General features: G+C 38.3%; 1 protein-coding gene across 2 annotated transcripts in view; it reads left to right on the top strand.

The window, feature by feature from the left end:
• XRCC5 (X-ray repair cross complementing 5) overlaps positions 1 to 23,236 on the top strand; it is a 58,312-nt gene extending 35,076 nt beyond the window's left edge. For both annotated transcript variants that reach the window (XM_007420159.3, XM_088146397.1), the window contains exons 17-21: positions 11,817 to 11,926; positions 12,432 to 12,528; positions 16,411 to 16,478; positions 21,140 to 21,211; positions 22,867 to 23,236. In XM_007420159.3, the coding sequence (XP_007420221.1) occupies positions 11,817 to 11,926; positions 12,432 to 12,528; positions 16,411 to 16,478; positions 21,140 to 21,211; positions 22,867 to 22,881 (362 nt within the window). In that variant the 3' untranslated portion in view covers positions 22,882 to 23,236. The remainder of the gene's footprint in view (positions 1 to 11,816; positions 11,927 to 12,431; positions 12,529 to 16,410; positions 16,479 to 21,139; positions 21,212 to 22,866) is intronic.
• The last annotated feature ends 335 nt before the right edge of the window (positions 23,237 to 23,571 follow it).

The following is a 23,571-nucleotide window of genomic DNA, read 5'->3' as shown; positions in this document are numbered from 1 at the left end:
AGCAACTGCAGAGGGAAAAAGTGCCAGGTTGGAGGATAGGCAGTGGAATAAGGTGAAGGTAAAGAGTCTCTCAAGTTGAACACCAACTCTAGTGACTATATGAATGTGTCTGTGTTGTTTTCCTGGCAACGTTCTTCTGGAGTGTTTTCTTTTTTTCTTTTGCTTCCCAATCTAGTTACAACCTGTTAACCAGGTCTGACCCTGCTTAGGTTTTTCAAGATCACCCAAGGTTAGCTAAGTAATGCTGCTTCTTATGACACTGGAATGAGAGGAGAGATAAATTAATGCACTGAGTTCTCTGGCAACCCAGGAGAAAGTATACAGGTAGGCCTCGACTTACAACCACAATAGGAACCAGAAAATTCATCATTAAGTGGTGCATTTGATAAGCGAGGCATCATGTGACTGCACCCAATTTTCCATCAATTTTTGCAGTGGTCATTACGTGAATCATGATCCCCATTGATTTTGCTTGTCGGAAGCTGCCTGGGAAGGTCGCAAATGGTGATCATGCGAACCCCGGGACACTGCAACCATCATAAATACATACCAGTTGCCAAGTGCCCAAATTTTAATCATGTGACCACAGGGATGCTGGGACAGTCATAAGTGCAAGTACCAGTCCTAAGTCACTTTTTCAGTGCCATCGTAACTTTGAATGGTCGCTAAACAAATGGTTGTAAGTTGAGGACTACTTGTATGTGAATTGACTTCAGGGAGTAGTATCTTATAAATACTGAGAAGTGATGACAGATGAGATGTCCTGGACTCAGTTTGAATCAGTATTTATGGAGCTTTCTCAGCTACTGTGTGATGGGAAAAAAGTTGCCAAGTTTTTTTTAGAGAGTATTGTTTTAATAATTTTGGCAAACGGTTGCTAGTGCCATTGCTGAAATTTGATTTCATATGACCTACACCCACTGTGTAGGTCATGTCACTGTGTCACCAACCATGATGGAAATCTGTTAGCCATGCTGACTGACTCAGTAAGTAATAGCCCATCACATGTGAAAGCCCTTAATTAAGGAGGGCTGTCCTAACATTTTTTGGGGGGGTTGGGCAATTTTTGGAGCTAAAGACCAGATTCACACATTCCTGGTTTGCCAGGATCTGTACCCCAAAAATGGTTGAGGCCATGAACATGTAAGACCCAAAGAGAGAAAGTAGGTGGGAACAGAGGTAAAATGATGGAGTACCAGTTAACCTTTTAAACCCAGTTTGAGGAATCTTTTTTTTTTCTGTCAAGAACTACTTGGACATCTATTAAGGGGATTATTCTATTATTCTATTCTATGAGCAACCTGAAACAAGAAATGGGTGGGGCTGTTTTCACTTTCTCACACCCATCCTTTCCCTCTCCCTCTCCCTCTCCCTCTCTCCATTTCTAAGAACCATGCTTCTGAGGGAAGGTTAAACAGCTCTTACTAGAGACTTGAGGCCATCACTTGTAGATGGTTTTGGAAATTCAGCTCAGGGCTGCAGCTTTCTCTCCCCTAGTGTAATACATACCGAGCCAGGGTTTCTACATAGTATGTTTCATCTGGCATGTTTAGAGTGTGTCGTGCATAGATAGCATATGGATTCTGAATTTCTGCAGAGAACCTATGAACCCAGGTTTGGCTTTGTACATGAAGGATATGGCCAAGAATGTATTAAAAATGCCCTCACAAATACAAGTTACAAGGTAATGTTAATCATTGAAAACAAGCTTTAGAGTAGTTGGCTCACCATTATTGGTCATCTTTATTGACAAACCTATGGTAACTTTCAGCAAAACTGAAAAGCTACTTTGATTTTAAAAACCCTCTTCTTAATCTAAAACATGAGGAATAGAACTTCATGTGAAGAAAATCTACCTACTGGGCTTTCCAAAATCTGAATTCAGCTAGGAAATTATGCCTTTTAAAGTCTTTTTCCTTAATCTTGAGGACTGACAGTTGAAAGTACATTTTTCCTCTACATAAAAGTAAAAGTAGTCAGTATGCTATTGAGAATTCAGCATGTGCTATGTTCATGTTAGCCCTGTGAATATGTGACATACAGAATCCTGCCTGCAGCATTTTTTTAAAAGTCATTAGCTTTCCAGAGGAAATAAGAATCAATTATCTCCTTGGTAGTTCTTCAGGCCTGAAGTTGTCAGTGTCTACCACATCTTTTTCTTAAGCTGGCATCCTCAAGACTGTTTTACTTCAGGTTTCTCTCCCCTCCACCCCCAATAATTGAATGATTTGTCAGTGCTGTAACTGCACTGCACTGGAAGAAGAGGTGAAGCGGCTACGGGTGAACCTGTCCACCATCCACCTTAACGTGGAAGATAAAAGATTCTTAGATTGGACACATGAAGTGCTTCTAAAGGAGCAAGATACTAAGAAGCTTCATGTGAGTAAGAAAATCAAAGATTGTTAGGCAGAGGGAGTGGGGAGATGGAGGAATATGACACAAAGGCCCTAGTCTGTCACAAATAAACGAATGGTGGAAGAGGAAGATGAGAAGACAGTGTCATAGCAGAAGAGGGCTTAAGACCAGTAGTTGGATGGATGGCAGTAGTGGTGAGACTTGGAAGAAGAATAAAAATAAAGGATTGAATTGGATGTGAAAGGAGGCAAGAAGAGAATTGGAAGGACTTAGAGAAAGCCAAGAGTAAAAGTAAAAAACAAATGTGTTGGAAAGGACTATTAACAACTCCTACTTGAACAAGTTCCTGGTGTTTGAACAAGAGGGCAGCCAGAGACAGCAACATAAAGCATTGGAAGTGAAGTGGCCAAGAACTGTGGTGGAGTTTGGTAATTCTCCTAATCCCTGACAGCTAGTTGAAAGGCTGCCACCCTTACTATGGCTGCTGAGGAAAGTGAAGAGGTGAAGTTGATGCCAGCTGGGAATAAGCTGTCAGCCCATATCCCTGTGATTAGTGCGTATCAGTATGGGAGCACAAATGATAGCTTCCTGCTTGCCATGGGTCTCATGGGAGTGGTAGGGCAACACAAGAAACCCTACCCAACTATGAAAGAGCTGTGTCAGAGACTATGGGAAGCAAATGGGGGAGGAGAGGATCAGTGGGTACAAGAAGAGGCTGCATAGCCCAGATTTCAAAGGAAACATTTCAGAGAGACTCTGCTTTAATTGGCTTGCTATAAGTCTGCCTGGGAAATCACTCCTACAGTATTCAAGATAGTTGTCAAGCCCAATATAGCTGGAAAATCCAAGAAGCAAGAACCATATAGATTTCAGAAACATCTTGAATGCTAGTTAGGGGTAAAACTACAATTGCTTTTTACAATACAAGCAGTAGTAATTTTACTTAGTGTGCATTTAAAACTAAGCATAGTCTGGATAAATCAGTAAAATAGAATGCAAACCAGTATAAACAAAAATTTGGACACATTATGCAAAGATCTAGCTCTCTGGGGAAGGTTGTAATGCTGGGAAAGATGGAAGGAAAGAGAAGAAGAGGATGATCAGTAGTAAGGTGAATGGACTTGGTTACTGTGGTGATAAGTACACCATTGGAAGAGCTGAAGGACCAGGTTAGGGACAGATCATCATGGAGAAAAGCTATGTAGTTGCTAAGAGTCGACAACAACTTGATGACACATAAACAATAAACAAACAAAAGTTACATAATCAACCCCAGACAGTTCCTCATTCCAGCACAATCATAAATCTATATCAAATAATGTTAAGGAAAATGCTTTTGGCATTGCTAAGGTCATCAGTTTGAGTTGATGTAGAAAAGGCCTCAGCTGCCTTCACCCATCCACTTTACTGAAATGCTCAAAAATGGACTAAGGTTTCTATTGGAGTCATATAAAAGTATTTCACAGTGGATTGAAACTGTCAAATTGCTTTCCCTTATTTATTTCATATAGTGAATTACACTGTTCCAGGTTTTAGTTCCATAAAGTAGCTACAAAGAATGCTACAGTATTGCTAAGTGGACGTGGGCTAAGTATTCAGAAAGGGAGAGAGTTGTTGTTTCAATGGGGAGGTCAGTGGATCAAAATGAACTTGAAAATTCATTGACAATTGGGAGTGCCTTCACAATAAAAACTTCTATACTTTCCTGATGCCTGGGGTTTTAATTTAACACATCACTGAAGAGGCAGCACTCTAGAAATAGGGGGAAGGGGGGAAAACAGCAGGATTTCATTTTTATTGCTGCGATTTGTAAGAAATTATAATTTATGAGAGGATCATTAGGTATTGTGAGGTGGGGGGAGGATGAACCTATAAAGGAAAAAATCTGACTGTGCTGTAAAGGAAGCAGCATTGGTACATCTTGGCCCAGTTTCTTTTTGCTGCACGACAGTGTAGCTGCAGCCATTACTGGATCACATTAAGTGTTACAAAATAAATCAGTGTTGTGGTCCCTGAATTAACATCCAATTAATATGGATTAATATGTGCATGCACTATATTGGTTGCTTCAAACAGTGCTCCAGTGAATTCTAGGGATTCCTCAGAGATTTGGTTTCCTGTTTTGTCCTCTGACCTCAGTGATGGACAAGTGCCCTAGAATGACAGGTTATTATTGAATTTACTTATTTACTTATGTATGTATTTACTTACTTGCTGTGCTTGTATGCTGCCCATTCACAGAGGGTGACTAACAATGTCAGCGTAAAGTAAAATAATACCCCAAGACTTCAAAAATTACAAATCAGAAGATAAAAACCAAACATAGAAATACCATATGTTCTCAGACTCCACCTTCACTTATAACACACCCTCCTACTGTGCAAGATGGAACAGAATAAGTCTTCAGTTCTTCACCATTTTCCTGAAGCTCAAGAGGTGGGGTTGCTGGTTTTACCAGAAGATTGGCAAGGAGAAATTAAGTAGTGGTATGTGCCTGTTTCCCTTACGTACATGGTACACAGAATTCTCTATGATTTTACATTTTCATGTAATGCTTCAGTATTATGATTTAGAATTAAGCAGACATTTATTTTAATGTCTGAACTGAAAGGTCAACTGAAAGGTCATACTTGGATCATACTTTGTTTTACCCTGTCCTTGGTGAGACACTTTTGTTGAGTAGGATTATTTTTCTCATGTTCAGTCCAATTAACCTTGAGAAACAGATACACCTTAGCTTTGAGGTGGTCACCTCAAAGACTCCTTAGTCTTGATTGTCTCATTTTTGGCAGGATTCTTCAACCCTTAACCTTGATGGTCTCACTGTTGGCCGATGGGCAAAGCATTTCAAGATAAGATAGGCTTTTTTAATTTAAATTTTTATTGAGTTTCAGAAAAAAGTAAAATACAGAAAAATCAAAAAGGAAAGAAAAGAAATAACAGAAGAGAGAAAAGTACAAAAAAAGAAAAGTAAAGTAACTTCCAGCTTTCTTTGGTACAGGCATAGGTATAAAATACATTCACCTCTTACTCCAATATCTAAAAATTCACATAATAAAAACTATCCTTTACTCTAATATTTTTAAAAATTACAGAATACAGACAGGGAGGTGTCTGTCTGAACCACTTCCAAATATTATCTGCATGTTGAGGACTTAAAATATGTTTTGCCCCTTGTCAACCTGGCAGTGGATCTTGCATATCTCCGTCAAGGTCATCTTCATTACTCACTACGCGGGCCCAGCTGAAACAAACCATACACCCAGATAGAGTCTTCAAACTCTTTTGTGAAGTGCAGCTCCTAGGAGATCAGTAATGTAATCCAGCAACCAGACTGTCTCAGGTCACGTTCTCTTTCCAGCTGATAGGAAGAGGACTAGGCAGCAGGGAAACACATTCCTCCAGAGTGATTCAGATGATGAAAAAGTCTCTGCATCAAAATCCAGCTGGTGAGCTCACAGTTTAAATCATGTCCTATACCTGCCAACCCACACCATCTATACCCTGCACAATACCTTCCCATCTGCTCCACTACTGATAGTCTTAGGCTTCTGTAGGACAGAGGGAGAAGCTGCCAAAGTGATGAAGACCAGATTGAGGCTGTCCAAAACTAGTGACAAGGGCTAACAAGCACTCCAGAACCCAGGATAAAATCCCTGGGCCCAGGCAAGATCTGCAGATCAGATTGTTCCTCCCCTAGTCAATAGGCCACAAAGGACCCAACAACTCTGCTGGTGCACTCAAATTGAATTCTAATAATGCCATAGCCTATCAGCTGGGAATTAATCCAACGTTCCAGCTCACCGAATGCTTCCAAAGACAATTTAGACCCCTGAACTAGAGGATCAGCCGTAATCTGTCCTATCCAATGTATTCTTAAAACCACATCCCCCATACATTCTGGTTGTGGCACCATGATGACTTTTTTTTTCCACCAATACCAATGTTTCCTTGCACTGTGCCTTGCGGGCTCATGTTGAGTGTATTGTAGGAATTCTGTGAGTTATAATGGGGGTGCACTCTAGAACATGGCCCAGTTCCTGCAGTACAAAAAACCTTCAACTTTATTTTGTATCAGTGGATTTCACTAAGCAATTAAAACTTGGAAAATATTTCTGCTGTAATGCACAGTATGGAAAAATATGGATTGTTTGGTTTGTTACATTATGACAGCTATATTTTTGTTTTGAACTGTGGGAGTTCTCTAATGGTATTTGGGGGAAAAGAAAGGCAGAAGTCTTAATCATAATAAAATAATTGTGAGAAGTAGATTTCTATGGAATTATGTATACTTATTATGCAGTTAAATTTGTTGTAGCAATTAGAAGGATTAAATTTATTCTTTAAAAGGAAGGGAGCCAGCGCTATTTTATATACATCAAGATAGCTTGTTTCCCCATCAGTTTTGAAACTCTGTTGTTTGTTTGACAAATGTAAGACGCCAATATAAAAGCTAATATTCCCTGGTTTGTGGACAAAAAAATAGTTCTTTTTCCATAGGATGACTCACAAGTGCACTTAATTGTTTAGGGAAATGTCTAGATCTGTTTGGAAGCTTTAACTTGCAGGATTCAATCTGGAGAGCCATGAACAAAGCTGGCTAGGCCAGTCTCTAAAATTAAATTAAATCCTTGGTGAAGGTCTGTCAGTATTGCTTGTTAATTGGTTCCTTGGTCATTCTAAACAGCTGCAAAAGCTGTGGTTCAAAGGAAACACAGATATCATACCAATTCCCGTTTCATCTAATGATTATGTACAATACTGTCTACAGGCCAAGATTTGGAAGATGTCTTCCTCACAGACCCATCAATTGTTATAACACAATACTCTTTTACAATTAATAGAATTGTGTGTTCTGTGTTCATGGAACTTGGCAGGGTGCAGTAGGCATAGCCCATCCTATAAAGAAAGAGTTAGTGCTAATAAACTATTTTATTGTACAGAAGTCTATTTTGTTTATGGTATAGCTTCCCTGTTATGCATGCTTGCATATCTAGATCTAATTTGTGAAATAAGAGGTACTTGGCACTTATACTGGACATTTTCTGCTAAGTCTTCTGATGATAGGCCCAAGGTGATAGAACTTCTGAAGTGCAGACTAAGTTTGAGAAATTAATGATTACTTATTTTGTACAACTCAAAGGTATAATATTTTAAAAATTACTCATGCTTGTTGAAAATAGATCTAGGTAACCCTACATTAGGCGTGAAACAAGTTTGGGAGCCAGATTTAGGTAGGCAATATGGCTAGTCCTGGGGAGGCCTGGGGATATTGCAATATGGCGAGGCCTGGGGAATTGCTATGTGCTTAAATGCAGGAATTAGATCTTAAGATCTTCCTGCACTGACATTTAACCCCTAAAGAATTTCACATATAATATCTGACTACAAGGTGCTGGAAGAGTTACAATCAAAGAGGGATTTTCTTCCCTCTTCGGTGAGAATGTGATAAAGTCTCAACATTTTGGAGGGAAGTCCTTAATGAAATGATAGCAATAACCAAACAAAGGGTTACATTCTTACCAAATTTAAGCTTATTACATATATTCGGTGGAAGAAATAAAAAGCTATAAAGCAGGAAATTTACTGTTTACCTGCTTTTAGCATTACAATGATCGCTTACCAGTGAAAATATTTGGATCATCTTTGACTTGGAAAATGATTTGATAAGATTTGTCTGATTGCCATGCTTGAGGAGGTCTCTGATAAAATTCACATCCTTAAAAACAAAGTGGGAAACAGGAGCACATGCAAGAGGAGGTGTCCAAAAATGGCAAGTTGGGAGAAGTGGCATCACAATGCAAGTCCTGCCCCTACAAAAGGGACAACCCTGATGGAGAATCATTATTTTATTGGGATTGGCAGGATTTTATAAATGACATAATGAGTACTCAACAGGAGACAGGGATAATTTAATTCATTTGATATAGGATTGTTTTATGTAGAAGATGTTGTGTGCAATGTATTGTAATATAAAGACACTTTAGAATAATATAGTATATACACAAATGCCACACAGATACATACTTATATGTCTACACAAGGGCATGCTTAATTAATCTAAAACAGCATTTACTTTATTAGTATCTTTTCTGTAAAGTAATGTTCCTTGAAGGTATGTTTTCAAAGCAATTCACATTTTAAGCTGCAGCAAGGAATTCAGATACTTCATGTCATGTGAAATTAATAAATTGTAATGGAGCTTTTAGTGCTGCTGTTTCATACTGTTATGCCTTAAAAGAGTTGCTGTTAAAATAGTGATTTGTTTTAAAGAATGTTGATAAATGCTTTGAGTCTTAGGTTGCTCAGATTGACATGTATTTGTTTTAGGTCAGTTACAGAGGATATACATATATTCTAAAACATGTTTTAAATGAGAAAAACCCTAGTAAATTATTCAGAGTCTTATCTATTAAGAGTGTGCATGATCCAGATGAAAAGGCAAAATGTGTTTCATAGTACATGGGTGCACGTGTAGCATCTGTTGAGGAACACCTTAAACATATACTTCTGCACCTGTGTGTGCTTCAGGTCTCATTTTGCCCTTTCAGTTCAGATTAGCTGTACTGCCTTGTTATTTAAGCCTTACAAAAAGATGATTGCTCCTTGCTCATGTCACAGTATAAAAATATAAAAAAGGAATACATGTCCGTTTGGTTTAGCATTCTGCTTTCTAATAGTTGTTGGGCAAAAGATAATTTATTCATGTTGGGATGAGGTTTGGGGTATTTGATAGTTGAATGCTTTGGACTGGAACTCTCATGCTTTTGATTCTAACAGACCTTCTGTTAATGAAACATTTCCTGATCTTAGAATAAAACTCTCCTATCTTCCTATTTTTCTCGAATCCTTTCCTCACTAGTAGATTTCTCGTAGATATTATGTGACCTATAGGAATAGTGTAGAATATAATGAGATGGAGTGGCAAATTTAAGGAAGTGAACAGAGGAGAATCTAGATCCAAATAATTATCTGAATGCTCGCATATTGAGTGGCACAATTTTGGCTGATTTTATAACTACTTTTTTCCTAGCTATTTGCTTTTTTATGCAAATGATCTCTTCTCTGGTAATGGTTCTCCCGCTGTGACCTAACAATTCTTCATAAATCAAGAAAGAGATTGTTTAGACCTTGCCCATCAATGATGATCCAGGTTAAATAGCTGTCTTGTTGTTTATATGCCTTGCAAAAACAACACCCAGCTCCTTCAAAGGATGGTCAAATACAGATGTGTAGGGAACAGTTTTGCGGGTCAGATCATTTGGGATTTTGAAAGTATGTGGTTCATGTTCTCATCAAATAGGTGCCTTGGGGAGCTTGTCTATTCATAAAATGCCTGCCATGGTGGGTGCAGAGAGTAAAAAGCATACACACACACACACACACACACATATATACACACACACACACATATACATATACATACACACACACATACATACATACACTAGAAGGCAAATTTGTGTTTGCTTCCAGATGTCCACACTGGGTTGCAGCTCCCCAACATTTTATTTTTTAAGAATATCAAGTCATCTGGGGTCCAAAGCCATTATTGGAAGTAACCCTGATGCTAGCACAGAAGCTTTGCTTTGCAGTTTGTTAGCTTCTTATTGATTTTTTTTTAATTTTAAAAATCTAAAATAAATTAAAATCAGATGAAACAAGGAACCTATCCATGAACACAATGGCACCCTGGAGCACCTTGTTGCCTATGTTTGTGAAAAAGACAAATTATATATTTGATAGATAGATAGATAGATAGATAGATAGATAGATAGATAGATAGATAGATAGCTATAGCTATAGCTATAGCTATAGCTATAGCTATAGCTATAGCTATAGCTATAGATAGATAGTTTTATATAGCTATAAAACATCTGAAAGAGAGAAATAAGTTATTTTGGTTCCCTAATTTGACTTAACAGTTACATATTGGCAGATTTATTTCTGCAAAACATTACAGGGTTGTGATAGCACACCAACTTTTTTTCATATAAATCTTTTTCTTTAGAGATACAGCTCATGGAATTACTTAATGACACTGATGAAGAGTTAGTTTTGCACTGTTTGCACATGTCAGATCTTTTGCTTTTGTTGAACTCTTGTCCTCCTTTGCTTTTGTCACCCTGCAAATCACACCACCTACCCAACTGGTGGTAAAAAAAACAAAAAAAACAATCTATTGCTTACTTACTTACTTAAATTTATATGGCCCTCCACTCAACACATGCCTCTGAGTGGCTAACAATCAATTAAAAATAACCAATGATAAACAAAGACAATTAAAAAAAAAGTACCACACTCAAAAATTATAGAACCATAACAACCAAGATGAGCTCACCCCATAGCTAATGCCCAGGGAACAACCAGTCTTCAGAATTTATGAAAGGTCGAGGTTGGGACTATCTAAATCTTGTATGCTGTTCATAGGGCACGTACCACAACAGAGATGACACACAATCTGGGTTCCACTAAGTGACATAGTTTAACAGAAGGGACCTGGAGAAGGCACACTGTGTCGGATATCATGGGACAAGCAGAAATTATTGGAGAAAGATGGAGCTGGGCAAAGGCCTTCCTAGCCATGGCTCTCAACTGCTCCTTGAGCAGGACTCTAGGTTGCACACCAGCTCAGTCTCAGGAAGGGCTAACCATTCAGAACCAAAGTTGGTAAGTCCCCAGATCTGGGAAGACCCCACCCCATAGCCACTTGGTCTTGCCATGGTTGAGTCTGAGCTTGTTCCTCTGCTTTCAGGCCCCTAAAGCCTCTAGATACTGCAAAAGGACCTTGATGGCATCACTTGTCAGCCTGGAGTATAGATGCATAGTTGACCATACTGATGATATTTAATCCCATGCCATTGGATGACCTTGCTCAGCAGCCTCATGTAGATACTAAATAGGAGTGGAGAGTCAGTAAAGTTCTGTGGAACCCCATAAAACAGAGGTTTATGGCTAGACTCCCCCTACCCCCTATAATCACCAACTGGTATTGACCCCAGATGAAGAGCACTGCAACACTTTGCCCCCAACTCCCAATTTCCTGAGTTGGTCCAGAAGAATACTGTGATCAATCATACTGAAAACCACTGAGAGATCAAAGAGGAACAGGATAGATACACCACCCCCACTGTGGTTTCTCCAGAGGTCATCAGCAAGTGCAGTCAATGCTGTCTCTTTACTATAACAAGATCTGAATCCTGACTGAAAGGGGTCCAGATAATCTGCTTCCTCCAGGGCCCTCTTACATTGCAGTCAGACTGTATTCTCAACAACCTTTCCGCAAAAGGGAAGGTTGAAGACAGGATGAAAGTTGTTCAGTACCATTGGGTCTAGGGATGGTTTCTTGAAGTTAATGCTTGAGTTATCAGCATTGTAATACATTGCACAATTTGCATGATATTCACACTGATTGTGCATTCCAAATGATATAGCTTAATTTTATTATTCTTGTCTTCTAGTTAGTCAGCAGCTGATAAAACACATTTTCCAGTTTTTGGAAAACAGAGGGCTTCTGTATTATATGAAGAGCATTGATTGCATAAAAGTTTTCAGAGAGGACGCTATTAAGGTAATATGGATGTGAAAGCCATAGTCTTTTCTGGAAACCCGGGGATGAAAGAGTTATGTATCTTTTTGGGATTGAAAACTTATGAGATGGCATCAAAAAGAATGCACAGAATGAATTTGTTATAATACGCTGGAGATATAAAAGACATTGCCATGCTCTGTATTTCGATCTTAGGTTCACTATTCTGAATAGGTCAAGCTTTCTTGAAATTTTCAATTACCTGTAACTGTTAGATAAAAAAGAGGTTTCATCCAAAATAATTTCATAGTTCAAGCCACCATAGAAGCACTGCTGCTTTGATAAATGCCATTTCTTTTGTGATTCACCGCATACGAGAAGCTTGAATCTAAGTGGGGGCAGATAAATGTCTGTGTGGTGGTTTGAAATTCTCTTCTACGCCCCCTTCATTCAGAGTATTATGATGAATTAAGAATATGGTGTCTCTTTGGTGTCAAGCTAACTTTTATTTCTCTGTCTTCTTCCTTTGCTGTTGTCACTGTGTCAGCTGTCAGAAGTGCAGTGCTTTAATGATTTTTTGGAGGCGTTGAAAAAAAAAGTGGAAGACAAAAACTTACCCGATTTCTGGGAGATTGTGATACAAGGTATGTCAAAGGTTTATGTTATGCGGTGGAAGATGAAAGGATTCACATGTAAAACTTATCAGAAATGTGAAGAAAACAATGCTTCTAATTCAAAATAATTGCACAAATGCAGACTCATTCTGTTTCCTTATATATAGGTTGGGGTTCCTGTGTGCACACACACGTGCATGTGGAAGGCATTCATTTTTAAATACAAGATGGCAGGTGTGCAATGAATTTGATGAAAGGAGTAGGTACACAATAGTGATACTGCTATTAGTAATTGTAATATTGAACCCTGAACGATCCAGACTGTTCCATTCTGCAGGTAGAAAGGGAGTCAGCAGAGTTAGTCTTGGTATGCTTCACAGATTCCTTCATCCCCCTACTGTCCCCAACTCCATTTTCCCCACTATTCCAAAGGGGCTTGAGCATATTTTCAGGGAATGTAAGGGGACTGAGGGCTTGGTGGAGCATAGGCAATTGGCAAAGAACAATTCCTCTGCTGTTCAGCCACTAGATCAAAAGCTTCTCATTCTCCTCTCATCAGGAGGAATGATTTCATCCCTAGAAATCTTTTGATGCATTCAACCCATTTATTATCATGCTAACATATTTGCATCAAATATTCCATGCAAGCACCACTCAAACAATGTATTATACTGTGGAATTTTTGGGGCATAGTGAATGAAAAAGGACGATGTCATGTATAGTCAGAATGTTTTAATAATCGTAAGTTGTACTTATTTTGTTTTTATAGGCTGCAGCTGAGATATTGGTGGGTTGGCTGCTCCCCCCCCCCCTTCCCTTGCATCTGTTTGCACTCCTTTATACAATCATAACTTATCTGTTACGTTTGGCCAACCACTTAAAAGAAAAGTATTATTGCATGCTCTTTGTTCCCATGCTTATTTGGACTTGTGTAGACATGTCCAAATGGAACAAAGGAACCTTTTTCAGAGATGTAATGCAGAAAGATTTTATAGAGGTGTGGCAGATTTATGCACCATGCTTCAATCAAGTGGGGAATAATCAGTCAAAAGAACATTTTGTGTAAGCTAATTTTAAACTGGTGAATAATAGCTCAAACATTCAAACCCATATAGCTTTGATTTTTAATATGCACATACATAAAGTCTTGTGCATCACAAAAAACAGAAAGCCACTTAGTTTATATAAATCCTTCCCAGCTAAAGGACTTTTATATTAATGCCAAATTAAAGAGTATGAAAAAAATATTTGGCTAAAAACATAGGACAGTCAGCCTTGGCTGTACATCAATCACAGGGGCTAAATCATAAAGTAGAGAACGCCAGTATCCTGTGCAAGCTAACAGATGTTTCCACAGAATTATTGGAAAGGCAATCAAAATTCATAAACATCTGGTTAATTTGTATAGGGAGAGAGTTGCCATTTACATGTAGAGTTGCCATCTACAACATGGTTGGTGGTTGATTATGACCATTCTCTTATACTGAACATGGGTCATGACATTTGTAGCCTAATTTAATTTTGGATCCCCTCCAAAGAAGTTCGCAGCTGGGCTAGAGAAATGTTAGTAGTATCCACAGTTTCACACATCAGTAGTGTGAAGTTCTTTCATCACTAAATAGCGCTTTTGAAAACCTACATTCAAGATGTGTATATTGTTTCTAGGAGTCCTAAAGTAGAAGATTAGAATAAGGAACGGGAGGCCATATGGAAATGGTAGAACAGAGATAGGAAAACTTGCATGCAGGGAAAATGGTAGGCTGTGTGGGTGAACTAGAAAATTTAGAGAACAAAAGGAAGAATCAGACCACAAGTAAATGAATCTCAGTCTTAGGGGTGAGAAAATCCCCAAACATCCTACATGCCAGGCAGTAAGAGAGCTAGTGTGGTGAAGAGTGTAAGGTGTTGGGCTGGCCCTGGAGGGACCAGGTTCAAGTCCACCCCAGAACCTTAGAAAGTTTGGACCAATTACTTCCTCTCAGCCCAATCCAGAGTTGTTATGTGAAGAAAAATGGGAGGAGGGAGTGCTGACTTGAGCTTCTGATCAAATGGCAGATACAAATCAAAGGAAGGAAGAGAGAAAGAGACAGAGACAGAGAACATTGGCTAAAATGTTGGCTATACATTGGCTAAAAAGCAGAAATAGAATTCAAAACAGTGCACAAGTGTCAGTGACTGGGCCCGGATAAAGGGATAAATTGTTTAATCCAAGAATGGAAGTTCAGGGATGTTCTTGGCTACATGCTTGACTGAGATCTAATTGACCAAATAATGCAATAGACATGTTGTGGAAGATATATAGATACTGGTATGCAAAACATGAGGGTTACCCAGGTGGTATGTCCAGACAGGTGACCTGTGTTGAGAGTGGGAACGTTTTAGGATTAGACTGTTTTTCCCCACTGTGTTTTGGATTGGCCAGTTGGCAAGTTCTCACTGTTAACTGGTTGCGTAGCACCCAAGCAGATAATGCAGGGATTTGTTTATAGTAGTAATTCCCTGGAAGTAATTATCTTTTATTGAATTAATGAAGGGAGTACGTCAATAGTTAAAGTCCAACCTATCTTTCAGTCTTCTAGGGCGTTGTGCTTGTTCCTAGCAACCTTTTATTCCTGAAGTTTTACTACTTTCTCGAAAGCAAGGGGATGTTCTTTTTCTTCTTCCTGCCTTGGCCCCTCTTTCCTTGCACAAAACCCAGAGCTGGCCCTGCCCTTGTTCCCCTTGAGCGATTTTGAATCTCAAATGATCTCAGTCTCGTGCCTTTCTTTTCAGATCTTCCTATTCACTGGCCCTCTGTGAAGCCTTTGTTTAAGCTGAAATTGTTCCCTAATGTTGCTTCAGCATCAGTCGACATATTAGTCAGCATTCTTTTCCCTCAAAAGTTAGATTGTTCACAAATATTCCATTGCAGTAAAAGCAGTTCAAGTAATGGTTTACTTTGGCTTTAGAAGGAAACAAGTCATTCTTCCTTAAGATCCATGTTTAACAACAAAAGAAGTGAATGACAACTTTACTGGAGTATAAGTATCTTACTTTTAGTAATTTTTCTTTGTTGACTGGGGAGATCTTTGTTAATTGGAAATTCCCTCAACAAGGCTGCATAAATAAATTAAATAAATTGGCACATGACAATCTTTTTTTCATTTTCCAGAGTTGGCAGACTGAGCATCTTCCTGGTCTCATTAATAGAAGTTTATTGCTTATTTATTTATTTACAGTCCATGACCAGTATTTAAAAGAAGATGATATAAAAACCCATTAGATATAAAACAGCAATATAAAATAACAGTAAAATAAAACATATACAGAAGACCCTGAAGCAATTAATAGTGTACGTGAGGCACCAGATGATTTCTGCAAGCCATGGCTTTTGTTAAAAATTTAGCAACGGTCTGGGAATGGAGCAGGAGAGGGTGATTATGGAGCTGTAATGGAGGTGGGAGACTCTGGTTCTATCAGTTTGGAGATCTAGATCCTAGACCTGCTACTGAAGGGCAACTATAGCTTTATCAGAGGTGAGACCAGCTAATGCTGAAAAGAAAAGTCACAGTAAGCCAGATCGATATTGATTTGTTTCTTAAGGAAGATTCAAACCTATTTGGTAAAGTGAGATGGGCCAAAGTTGCCCCCCCACAAAAAATTTTGCTTCAGCCAGTTTTATTCTTTTTAATCCAGATATCCTGGATTGAAGAATAGTTCTGTGTAAGACCAGACTGCCTTGCTTTAAAAAATATTTTTAATGGATTATGTTTATTTAATAGTTGAATTAGGACTTCATGGTACTTGGCCAAGATATAATAGTGGTGTTGTCATATGAATGTCAAAAAATAATTTTGTTTTATGACTATGAAACTTTGGCCTAATGTGCTTTAGTGTGAAAAAATTGAAGGTAAATTATTTGCTTACTTTTAGAAGGAATTTCATTGATCACCAATGAAGAAGCTGAAGGAAGCTCTCTAACAGCTGAAGATGCCAAAAAGGTATTAGGATTAACACTCTTATGTCCAAAATATATAATTTGCAACAGGCTTTTAGTAGGTATGGAATATTGTCACCAGTTAGTCCTCCAACGCAAGCGATCCCATCTTTAATCCTAGTAATATCCATTTCTGGAAAAAAAGTTTTACTTTTGTATTCCCCTTATGCCAATACCAATGTATGTTCCTACAGGATGTGATGGAAGATCCCTATCTTCTGCTATTCTGAGTCAACTATATCCTTCTCACTGTTATCACTTTTAACTAACATGCTATTTTCACTTACCCATTTGCCCATTCATCATCCTATTCCCTTTTTTATAGCAATATTCTTTTGTGGAAGTAATCCTGTGCAGGTTCAAAAATAAAATCAACCTTGCATGTAGCTTTCCTGCATTTACCTTCTTAAGCAAACTGCTGAGAATTCCAACTTGTTTGTTAAATCTTTATTGTTAATATATTAATATATATTTTTATAACAAGGCAACTGGAAAAGACCTATAGATCAAACTGATAAGAGCTTAGAGGATAAGAGTCATTTATTCATGCCAGCTCTAGATCAAGGGGGGACGATATATGGGCCACATGCTGCACCCCCAAATCTTTTTTTTTTTTTGGCAGGCCAGCCATCAAAATTTGGCTGCAAAGCACTGAATGGAGTATCTAAGATCTGGGATCAATGTAACACACATCAGTAAAAAGAAGAGCCCGTTATTACTATAAATAGGGCTTGCATTTGATACACAGCAGTTGCTAGAATTCTTTTGTCATTCCTTTCATACAGGGCCTTAGTGTCCTTGGAGGTCTATTCTTGCAATTTCTTGCCTAGCCCAACAAGATTAAGATTTTAGACCCAACCATAAAGTGATATTGGGAGACTTCTACTCATCTTCCTGGAGGAATTATTCTGGAGTCGCACAAAACTCCATATCTCCCATGTCATTTAACATCTATATGAAGTTACTGAGAAGGATTGTTTGCAGGTTTGGAGCTAGTTTTCATCATTATGCTGATGATTCTCAGTTATGCTTCTATCCTGTGAGCTTGGGTTGAACTTTTCCAGGTCCTCTGAATGATTTCCAAGTTGTAAAGGACTGGATGTGAGAGAGCAGATTGAAATTCAAAGCATACAAGATAGAGTTGTTACTGGTTTTAGGCTGGATTTAAATGCCTGTTCTGGAAAAAGTTTCGCTCTCCCTTAAGGATTAGGTTTGTAATCCTGATATCCTCCTGGATCCAGCATTAATGCTGGATAGCTACATAACTTCAGTGACGAGGTAGAGGCTTTTATCAGCTTCAGATGATAGACCAACTGTGTCCCTACCTAGAGAAGAGAGATTTGGTTTTGATGACTATTGTACCCTACTGGTAACCTCATGGTTGGATTATTGTAATACAGTGTTCATGGGACGGCCCTTGAAGATAGTCTGGAAGCTGCAGCTGGGCCAGAAGATGCTCTTCCACAAAGGCCCTAACATAATCCCATGTTGAAACTATTTCAGTGATTGCTGGTTGTGTCTGAATCCATTTTGACTTGCTCATAGTAGTATATAAAGTGTACACTATTGTGTAGATGTGGTTTAGAACTAAGTTTCTTATAGTACTGCCTAGTTACATGCAGTCTTAGTTTATCAATGGGGCACAGTTCTATGATTTGTGTTTACTACTGATATTTGAACAAGATCATTTAGTGCTGATGAAGCATCATTAGTTGAACACAGCCTACTCACTAACGTGGTGAATACTCCAATTGTTTCAACCCTGCTGGCCTTTTGTAAGGCCTTGAAAAATGGTTTTGTTATTGAGCCTGAGGGCCCCCTGTGTGTGATTGAGCCCATATCATAGTTGTATTAATTGTTGTGCTGGTTGGTCCTTTATCTCAGCTGCTATATACGTTACTCATTGGTTTCTTTATAATGCTTTTATCTTGTTTTTAATCATTGTTAGCTGCCCGGACTCAAGTATTTGAGAGGGATGGCCATCTAAAGTGAATGAATAAATGTACAAACAAACATGTGAACCAGGCCTTGAACGTGTGCATAGTTAAATCAGGGTTTAGGTCAGCTTCTGTTCAGGTCATAGGGCACATTTCTATGTGTACCTACCCTCACTTAAATGCACTTGACATGGACATAGATGTATAACACCCATCTGAAGCACCTGTCATTGAAAGTTGCATGTTGTACTTAAATGTGACCAGTAAGTCTATGCATGTTTTGAAAATGGTTCAGAAGAAGTGCTTCAGACCTCGTGTGAGCATAGTACCCCGCTAGTATTCATTCAGGTAGACCAACTTTTTTCAGATTTCTGTGGGAGCCTGAAAAAAAGAGGCTGATGCTTTAAGAAATTATGTGACTTTTAAAATAGCAACACCCTTTTTTTCACTCTCATGCAAAAGTCTGACAAAACTGAAGCTGCTTTTCTGAACAACAGAAGCAACAGAAACAACATCAGAAGCCCATCTTCAGAATTATTTCCAAAGCATGCGCAGTCCTAGTAAGCAGCATTTGTAAAAAGCTGATACAGGTAAATACTTTTTCTGTGGCCCATGTCCTATATCAGGCCTCAGTCTTTTTCACTGAGAAGGTAGTTCTCATTAAAATTAATATGTATTTTTGAAAGAGCAAAGATAGGAAGTGTTCCACTGTAGATAAGAGAGGTGTGCCAAGCATTTTCTGTCATTATCTTGTGGAAAGTGATGGATTTCAGCATGATTATTATACATAATTTTATTTTTCTATCAATGTAAAGCAGACCTTGTCAGGAAACAGAAAAAAAAAAAATAAACTGCTGATGCTTAGTGCTTTCTTGATTGAAAATGAAAAAGTTTACATTGTTGCTAAGCAATTTCTCATCCTGGGTGACTTTAACATTTCAGTGATAGATTGTTTACATCTAATTTAGTGCTGTGGTGCCGCTTTGGAGACCTCAGAGCAAATATGTGATTTTCAAAAATAGATTTTACCTTAATTAACGATAAACTGGGATTTGCTCCAGTGCAAAAAGGTGTTTGAATGTGACAGTTTGCTTTTCCTTCAGTACTGTCTGTACAATAATTGTATTGCATCCACAATGTCAGAGAAACAGGAGCATCTAAGCATGCTATGCCACAACTGTGCAATCTTTTTTACTGTATAAATCTTTCCAAATGTGGGTTCTGTTTTGTTGTAAAAGGCTGCAGAATCCACGCAGCTTAAAAATGAACATATTGAATATGGAGTTTGCCTCCAGCTTAGCAAAGAAGCGATATTGGATACTAATACAAATAAAGCCACTATCAGGTTCCATCCGACATCCTGTGTGTGTAGTCTCATTCCTAAAATGTGATAGGTCTTTCTCCTGGTTTCACTTCTACTGCACATTTGCTCCAGGGGTTCCCTTGCCACAATTCTCTCCTTGCAGGCTGGACTAGAACTAATACAAAGAAAGAGAATTCAAGATCTCTATTAAAGAGTATGTTTTAGAAGTAAGGTTAAGGTCACAACACCACAATTCCAGTGAGTACCCTGCTTTCAAACGAGATATCTATCTATACATCATTGAAGGCAGCAAAATTCTTGTCCATTTGCTTCTGCTTTTTTATTTGTAGAGGGCTAAAATTTGCCCCTTTTGTGAAGGCAGAATAGTTTGTATCTGTTTTGATAATGGTCATTCCAATTGATATTAAAAGGAATTCTCACACCAGCAATTCCACAGATAAATATGGCAGAGGGCTACAGGTGGAAATCTGTGACATCAGTGGTTTCTGAAGAGACACCATAGGATGCAATCCATCGCATATAGATGGTAATCAAAAGCACCAAGAGCAGTACTTTTGTGCTCAGCTAAATTTATGGCTGGGAGATTGGGTCAAAACAAAACTTGTGCTAGAAAGAAAAAAAAAGACACGTTGGTACTAAGAAGCCAAATACTGCTGATCATTTTTGTGATGTAGAATTAAGTGGTTGATGGGCAATTGACTGGCATCATAAGACAACTTTAAGAATAAAGTTATAATTAGCACTCAGTCAGTTACAAGTATTTGATAGCATATTTGCTGTTTCTAGAATTTACAGTATACTTACTATGACTCCTACACTTTACATCCTGCCATTCTATATTTGATAGATAAGCCTTTTGGGGGTATTAATAAAATCAGGAATGTAGTGCCTGATTATGATAGGATAGAGGAGAACAAAAGCTTTGCCTTGACCTCCTTAGGTCTTTGCTTCCTTGAGTCACCCATCTCATACAGAGGCAATTATCTCTATTGGGTGTATTCTATCCCTAGAGGTTCTTCACACAATCTAAAACTTCCCTTTCATTCTTTAATTTCTTTCTTCTTTCTTGTCCTTCCGTCTATCTCCAAATAGATGGCTTTTTCAGTAATTGTGAAGAGGCTAAAAGTGACATAACTGTAGTGTGGTATGTTTGCTTACTCAGTGAAGGATACTCTATAGAAAGTTCATGTAGGATCATCACCTTTATTATCAAAAACCTACATTACTTCCTAAAAGATATGTATTATCCAAAAGGGTGACATCTGTTTTTCCAAATCTTTCAATGTTTTGATTCAGATATTTTCTTCTCCTTTTCTGTGTGGTTCTTGCTATTGATAACGGAGAGGGGAGAGAGATGAATCTTTAACATGTTGCTAATTACATGCAAATGAATTTTGTTTGTAGTTTTTGGCTCCCAAAGAAAAGCCCATGGAAGTTTCACCAGTGACAGAAGAGGGTGGTGATGTTGATGATCTGGTAAGTACTTTAAAGTGGTGTTGGCATTGTACATGTGCCAGATAATGTCAAAGACAGTCAGAAACATTGCTCACCCTTCAATGCCACACAGCATCGGCTGTCCTCTTGTCTCCTGATTGGCAGATCAGCCTCTTAAACCAAAGCTTACCTGAGTTTGGGGCCCTACCAGATTTTAATCAGGGAATATAAAAAGGGAAATTCAAATTGTAGAGAAGGCTCCCAAAGGACATGTAATTTGGTTGTGCTAGAAGGTGAGGCACCAATTTACCTCTGCTTTGCCTGGACCTGACCGTGCATAAGTGCTTTTGCTCATCCTCAGCAAGTAACAAATTACAAGGCTATCATGTTTGAGCAAATGGCATTCCAAAAGAACCCTGATTATTTCCATTGATGGAAAGATCCTGCAGCAGTTGTAGCAGAAGGCACTTTCCTTCCAGCAGGACTGGTTCAGCATTGCATCCATCAGAACAGCTCTGTGGCAAATCGGTAGGAAATATATTGGAGTTTCTAACTAGAACAGCTTCTCCTCTCTCCCACTTTCTCCTCTGGCTCAGTGGTTTTAGGAGGAAAGGTCAGATGCTTCATTTCAGTTGTCTTATAAAATTCTACTTGGATTCATTTCCTAATAAGCAGATCCAGGAATATGGACACCTAAGCACAAGTGCTGTATATAGCTGCATGGTAAATCTGTGTGCTAGAAATCTGACTCTATCTTCTAGAGATGGCCTTTTGGTGGATTTTGCTTTTTAAGGAAATACATTTTAAAAGAGGATCTAAATCTAGATATTTGAGGCTCATTATTGAATTATAAGCGATGGAAGCAAGAAGGAGCAATATATCTATTCTTGTTGTATTGCACATTTTAGAAAACCATAACTCAGTTTGTCTCATGACATCTTTCTCAAAGAAGCAAAGATTATCCACTGTCTATTCTATATCATTTGAAGACTTTATTGCCAAATTATGCCAAATCATATTATATAGTTTCACCATTGATGGAGTCAGTATGTGAAAATACAGAAGCTCCTTAAGAGTATAGGAACTGGCCACCCTAACTCTAGAATAACATCTAGAGTAGTAAAAATAACATGGAGTAACTCTCCCCTCATCAGGTAGTTATACAATTTGTCTCTACCTCTATGTGCCATTTCATAACTGTTTTGATTTATAGTGTAGTTGATCTACTTCCTTTTTTCTTTTCTTGGAAGCATACATAGCAAGGTAGGCCTGTATAGTAATCTTTTCCAAGCTGGTTTCTAATACATGTATTGGTCATTACTAGGCTAGGGAGTACATTTTATAGAAAATACTTATAATTTAATATACAGACTTAGTGTCCTTGGGTGTATAGGTATGTATAGATATAGATCAAAGAACAGTAGAAAAAAAATATAATTAGTATATTTTGTGAACTTAATGCTTATTCTGTGAAAGCAATAGGGTTCATGCTTCTGTTAAATCTTGAGTCACTGCGTGTAAAAACTCTCCTTGACACTTAAAATAATGAGCCCCAATCTTAGTAAATTGACCTCCTTAGTGGAAGAAAGGCAGGATTTTAAAAAAGAAAAATAATACTTATTTTTTAAAAAAAATATTGTTATGCTTTGCCACAACTGATGGCCTCTTTTCAAATCCTGTGTTTTGTTCTTTTGCAGCTGGACATGATTTAGATAGTTGAGCAGTATTTGACAACCAGTACATGCTCAGCTCCAGAAAAGGCACCAGCTCCAAAGAAATTGCTTGCAAGGTGTAAATCTTGGTCAGCACAAGCCTTGAGGAAAATTGCCAGCGCAAGCCGTAATAATCTACTGACTCAATTCTCCTTCGCTGCCTGGAGAGGATGTGGTATCAGAGTGGAATCTCAGTGGACTTTATATCTAGAAAAATGTGTGCATTTTTAGTATATTGCTGAAATATTTCGAGTTTGGAAGTATTGTAAATGTTAAAAACACTGATTAAGAGTTTTAAAATATATTCTAAAGGTTTGTACCTGTAAATTGTAACCAAGTAAAGTCTTTAGCATTATACTGTTTGTACAGACTCATGGTTTTGGTGGGCCATCTTAATTCAACATATTTATTTATTTGTTTATATTTCAAATTTGTCACCGCCCATCTCACCGTAGAGTGACTCTGGGCAGTTCATATACTGGATCATCCACAATCCAGTTTTTATGTTCAGGTTCGTTGCCTATTCCCAAGGTGCCATGGGCATCCCCACAGGGAAAGGGTTGGGATGGAGCGGGGGGGGGGGGACATGACAACCTGTGCATCAAGGTATCGTACAAATGATGTGGCTTTCATGCATCAAATGTCATGACTCAAATATCTTTATGTGGTGATGTCATGATACATGTCATT

This window comes from Python bivittatus, unplaced genomic scaffold (genome assembly GCF_059951505.1).
Source record: "Python bivittatus isolate LINGU-HERP-01145 unplaced genomic scaffold, Pbiv_v1 ctg000480_np1212, whole genome shotgun sequence".
In the NCBI taxonomy this organism is placed as follows: Eukaryota; Metazoa; Chordata; class Lepidosauria; order Squamata; family Pythonidae; genus Python; species Python bivittatus.
This window is presented reverse-complemented; position numbering and strand designations above follow the sequence as displayed.